The sequence below is a fragment of the Lathyrus oleraceus genome, chromosome 3, assembly GCF_024323335.1.
Source record: "Lathyrus oleraceus cultivar Zhongwan6 chromosome 3, CAAS_Psat_ZW6_1.0, whole genome shotgun sequence".
NCBI lineage: Eukaryota > Viridiplantae > Streptophyta > Magnoliopsida > Fabales > Fabaceae > Lathyrus > Lathyrus oleraceus.
In genome coordinates this window covers 275,853,743-275,859,989 of record NC_066581.1, presented here as the reverse complement: position 1 = coordinate 275,859,989, position 6,247 = coordinate 275,853,743, and the positions used below count along the sequence as shown (strand labels likewise).

The 6,247-nt window shown below is 43.3% G+C and overlaps 1 protein-coding gene across 1 annotated transcript; it reads right to left on the bottom strand.

The window, feature by feature from the left end:
• Positions 1–4,859: 4,859 nt before the first annotated feature.
• LOC127130832 (uncharacterized) lies at positions 4,860–5,447 on the bottom strand. The gene has a single exon (XM_051059793.1). It carries the CDS (start codon positions 5,445–5,447, stop codon positions 4,860–4,862), a length of 588 nt encoding a protein of 195 aa, XP_050915750.1.
• Between the last annotated feature and the right edge of the window lie 800 nt (positions 5,448–6,247).

The window sequence follows — 6,247 nt, the reverse complement described above, 5'->3', positions numbered from 1 at the left end:
AGTAAATAACAAGCACAAGCAAGTCACACCGCAATCATTCCTAGGTTTTAAGGCTTGCATGAGTTCCAAAGGTAAGTACCCTCCCCACTGAAGTTTGGTTGGTTCCACCTGTCCTAGAATAGTAACCGGGTTCTAAAAGGATCTCAAATCATTGACCTTCCTTTAAGTCCACTTCAATGCAACACCAAGTGGTTGGCCGAAGCTTCCCTAAAGTCCAATCTCAAAGAGTGTAGTATCGAGTCTCAACCAACCCCAGTCGGAACTGAAGTCAGTTATCTCACTACTTTCTAATGGCCAGGATGAGTCAATTAGGGTTCTAAAGGTCTGGTTAATGCTTTGATGACACCACGCAGACGCCAAATTTCTCCTCAAGTAAACATGAGGAACATCAGGACATCCAAAGTGTCACATTAACCGTAGCCATCATTTTGACCATTCCAGTATACGCCGGATAGTCGCGATGATCTACTGCTACTTACCTAAGGTACACTAGATCCGGGTGTAGGATCTTTCACTCAAAAATACCCAAGCAATCCCTTAAAAGTAAAGAGACGTTTCAAATAAGTGATCTTTTTTTTAAGGTAACCTCTCTTTGTTATCCCCAGCAGAGTCGCCAGTTCTGTCATACAGTGAACTGACTTTTGGTGTGTTTTTGCTTCGGAAAGCAAATGTCGCGGATAGCAAGAGTCGCCACCGACTTTTCTTTTATCCATTAAGGAAAGGCGGAAAAGAACAGGAAAGACCTCAATTAGATTTTGGGCTCGGGAGGTACATTATACAAAGGGAAGGTGTTAGCACCCTTTGTATCCATGGTTATCCATGGGCTCTTAATTGCTGGATCACTTATGTTTTTCTTGTCTGAAAAAGTGTTTGTGAACTGCTCAGAAAAATGTTTTGAAAAGAGAGTTTAACTTTGTAATGATTCTTGTATGAATGTATACAAAGTATTCATCTCGTTTAATTTTGAAAACTGTTTAGAAAAATATAACTTGGCAATGATTCTAGCACGAATGTATACCAAGTGGTGATTTTCTAATAGATGTTTTGCAAAGTGTGATGTATGAAAAAATGTTTTTAGGTCGTGAGTCAGCATTTAAGAGTTATACCTATCCAAGGTCTTTATGGGCATTTCCTATCCTTAGGAGGGTAAAACTGTCCTTACTATTGAGAAGTAAGTAGTTTTATCCTTTGGATGTAAAAGGGACATCGTAGGGTCATCGATTGGTCATTGAAGGCAACATTTGTAAGGATACTTTAGCATTCGAAGGGACAATCATCATTTAACCGTAGGCTACAACGACGGGTCATCGAGGGATAAAAATCATATATTCGTAGGCAACATCCAAGGGACTATGATTTATCTTATAGGGACATGATGATTTAATCGAAGGGTCTTTGCTAAGTGTATCCCCACATTCGCGGGACATGACCGTAATACCGTAAGGCAACAAAAAGAGGTCCAAGATCACATATTCAAAGGCAATATTTTATAATCAATTAGGTAGTTAGGATGAATCTCCACATTAAAATCAATTAAGTAATTAGGATGAATCTCCACAAGGGTATCCCACAAATAAAGTGGAATACCTAACGAGCTACTTTTTTCGGGAATATGTGAACCCTTACAAAATTCAGCAAACAGGTCAGAATACCAAATCAGGGTGCAATCGAGAGTTGCACCAAACAAAAGGCATCATAACAGAAATAGTGTCAGGTAAACAATGCATAGTTATAATAAAACATGTCAGATAAGCAAAAATCAGAACGGAAAAATCAGCGACTGTCATGCTCGCTGCTGCCTCGCCTAGCGAGGGCTTGGCGAACACTCGCTACATGTTCGCTTAGCGATGTGCTAGCAAACGGCTGCGGGTTTTGAATTTTAGAACGGTACGATTTCAGCAAGCTTCAAACCATATGGCATCCATTACAGAAATTATATGGGTAAACATTCAAGATATTCAGGCATATTTAAATCCACAGGCAAAACCTCAAATATATTTATGAATTCGATTATGATATCACATGTAAATTAAGAACATAAAGCGGTAATAGTAATGCAAACCTGTTTGCAATTGAATTGCAACCTTGAATTGGCAAGTCACTCTTAGGGTTGGCGCCGGATTGAGTTGGGCGGAGGTAACCTTGGCGCAGATGAGTTTCCTTCAGGGTTTCCTTGAGGGTTGCTCTGAATTCTCTGGGTTAGCCTCCAGGGTTTGCTGTGTTGCTTCTGTTAGGGTTTCCTTGCTAGGGTTTCTGTCCGTCTGCCTCTGTCCCTTTTTTCTGAATGAAGCTCTGCTATTTATAATAATTTTTGTGACCTGATGGGCTCAGGATGAAGCCCAGAATTTTCTGGTATTCGCAAGCTTCGCTAGGCGAGTGGCGTAGCGAAGGATTCGCTAGGCGAAGGAGTTGCTCGCCTAGCGAGCATGCCAGTTTGGGCCATTTTCTGGATTTGGCCACCTGTGTGCTGGGTCTTTGTTCTTTTAAGATCAATGCCTTGAACAATGAGTTGGAGTGCCTTGAAGAATGCCTTGAAATATTAACGGGCAAATTTTGGGGTATGACAGGAAGCAAGGAGAGATGTTGGCCAGCTTTCTTTCAAATTCCTTCTTGCCGACATTATTCACGTCGGCCATGAAGTACCCTTGGCCGGCTTCGATATTTTCGGCCACCCCATCTTCTCTCTAAATCACCAGCCTTTGGTGCGCTGAAGATGGTACAGCTCCGACGCCATGTAGCCACTCTCTGCCAAATAGTAAGTTATAACTTGGCTTAGCGTCTATCACCATGAATAGTGTCGGTCTGGTTACTGAACCCACTGTGATATTCACCATAATCACTCCCATGGTGCTTTTCGTCTTTCCTCCGTAGTCTGACAAAACCACGTTATTAGATCTGATGTCGGTATCATACTTACCAATCTTCCTCAGAATATGGTGCGGCATGATGTTAACCGTGGCACCACAATCGACCAGAACTTTGTTGACAGTTACGCCTTCCACTTTTGCCCTTATCAGCAGTGGTTTCAAATGATTTTTCATGTTCATCGTTGGTCTTTCGAACACTGCCTCTTGGCTTTCAGCAGAGCCATCGTTCAGCATAAAATAGCATCTTGGTTGGTGTAACGCCATTTCTCCAGCGTCAACATTATCTGCCGACTCTTCGACTTCAGTCACACATTTGTATTCTTGTGGTAGGATTGACACCACGTTGACCAGGATGTCCAGGCTTGCTTCAGATTCTGAATTGAAGTCCTTAGTCACTTCTTCAGAATATCTTTAAGTTGGTCGGCAGACGTATTCTCTTATTCGTTCCTTCGCTGGTGTGTCGACTTTCACAATAATTTTCTTCCCATCGTTCGCCTCGCTGGTCATGCCTCTTACAGCCTCTCTTTTGGTCTGTTTACGCCTCTGAAAACGTCTCCATTGAGTCCTCGACATGGGATTCTTCCCTAAATAGTTTTCAGAGACATGAGTCCTTTTTTCAGACTTAAACTCATGCCTGTAGTTAATTGTTAAACCTACTCTAGCAGCAGCAGCAACACCTTGTGGGGTGTCTTGTTTTTCCTGAGGCTTGATCCAAGTACCTCTAGGGGCACTTGCCGACGGGACAAAGCTTTTAGGCCTTGCTTGGTTATTTCCCACAGCCTTTTTTGAGCCTCTTTCATTCTGGTAACCCCTGGTTGGCACATTCTTCTTGCTTTTACCTAGTTGCAGCTTCTGAAAATTCTCCGCTGCTATTCTGTCGGTGACAGCACCACACCTCGGGCACAAACACACTTGTGAACCCTTGTTCTTGCAGCGATACAGAAAATCCACCAAGTCTTCATCAGCCCTTGGGTACACTTCAGCTATATCGACATCTGGGCTTTCCCCAGTTTGCTCCAGCATGTTGGCCTCGTTATATTCAGTGATCTCGACCATGTTGATCTCAACTGGCTCCACGAATAGGGCTTCCTCCTGGTGAAGAGGATCAACATCCATCTTCATTCTGCGGCCAACAAATTTCATCCTGCCTTCTTGAATCGCTTTCTGAACCAAATCCCTGAAAAGGTAACAATCAGAGGTGTTATGACCAAGATAGTTATGATATTTACAAAACCCTCTTTTCTGTCTCTGCTCTAACGGTGGTATTTTAGTACCAGGAGGTACCACCATTTGCCCATCTTTGACCAATAAATCGAAGATTTCTTCACACTTCGACACATCGAAAGTATAAGTTTTCGAAGGGAATTTTGGGTTGTTTTCGACAGGATTTTTTCCTTGCGCAGGCAGCAATGATCGACACTCATAGGCGGACCCTGGCTTTAGTTTAGCCACGTCGATTTCTAATTCGATCGACGAAGCATAATCAGCCTCCCGTATTGGGTCTGTCGCGTCGTATTCGACAAACGCTACCTTTTCTTTCTTAGACTTATTGTGCCTAACTTTTTCTAGCCTTAGCCGTTCTAGATGTCGAACTCTATCGGCCAGTTGTGACATACTTTTCACAAAAGTTGGATCTATCTTCTTCCTAATGGAATAATCTAAACCTCCTACGGCCATTTGAACTAGTTCGTGTTCTGGCACTTGCGTAAAACACCTAGCCTTTAAGGACCTAAAACGATTTAGATAATCATCGATGCTCTCAGCAAACCTTCTCTTGATACTAGACAATTCTGCCAAACTAATTTTGGAGTGTCCTTCGTAAAACTGTTCATGGAACTTCTTTTCTAATTTGGCCCACGAATCGATTGAACTTGGGGCCAACGAAGTAAGCCATGTGAAGGCAGCCTTGGTCAGAGAGGAGGGGAAATTTTTTACTCTCAAACATTCATTATGAGCTAGATACCCTGACTCTGTTAAGTATATGGTAACATGCTATATTGTCGATTCGACAGACTCTCCCCCAAATTTAGTGTACTTAGGCACTTTCATCTCCCTGGGCGCCTCGGCTTGGAGGATAAACTCAGCTAGCGGGGAGGCGTATAATGGCCTTTGCAATGTAGCACCCATGCCATTTCTAGCCATAATCCTTTTGACAATAGTTGTCAAATTATTTTCCACTGCCAAGTTTTCTTGTCGATGTTGATCGACAATTTGATCAGCATCTTGGTGTCGGTTAACCATTATCACCTGGTTACGTCCTGTGACTCCTGATTCGACACCTTGATTTTGAAGGGGTCTGATGATTTGTCCTTCGTGGACTGTCTCCTCCTCCGCTGCCCATATCTCCATCTGCACAGGAACGATCGGTCTAATCATTTGCGTCATCTGTCGAGCCGGTGCCCCTAGAAAGTTGCACAAGCGTGTCAATTGGTTCACCACTTGCCTATTTGTTTCAGCAGATTCTTGTATTAGTGGATTAAAGACTGTGCCCATCTGGTTGGTCAACATGTTAGCCAATTCATGGTTACTATCGTCCATTTGTTGTCTCAACACTGCTACTGAAGTGTTCGACAGCGGCATGGTCCTGTTCTGAGTAGTGTTCCTCATGTTGCCCCCTTGCGCTGATCCTTGCAAGGGAGGATTTGTATCTGAAAACAGTGTTGCACTGGATGTCGATTGATATCCTGGCATTAAGGAATACGACATTCCATAAAGCGGATATGTGGTGCCAAAGCGAGGCACATATGGTCTGAACGTCGTTATCGTTGATCCTGAACCCCCCGGTGGAGGCTGAGGAATTGATGTTCCAACCGCACCCGTAGTCGACGTGGTTAAGGATGCACTTGTCATCAGTGGCAAAGTGGCAACCTGTGAGACTACTGTTTCCGTAGTGGATAAAGTTCCTCGTGGAACTTCATCTGTGTTAGTTTCTGACATATTCATAATATTTCGTGGCTTACTATATAGTTTGCCACTTCTAAGTTTCATGCAATTTCGCAACTACTCTAGCACAGTCCCACCGGGCGTGCCATTTTGTTTACTGTGGAAATTGGTAAACAACCGCTGGTCCTCCCTAGGCTTTAGAACAAAGGGTTACTTGCAGGATCGACCAGTTGATCCTAGGACATGTGCTAGTGCAAATGAGGCTTGTCCAACTCGACAGAATGACTTTGTGAGGAACGGCTCCTAACAAAGTGTCGAACAAGCGTATGGTTTTTCCACACGAACGGTTTAGATAATGTTATCGCCTATAGGTGACTCGTGACCGACAGCGCTATAACATTCAAAAGAGGTATACGACGAACACGCTTTTGGTAAACTCTATTATCGTAATAGAATCAGTGACGACAGCGTAAACGACAACGTAAAATGATAACTCA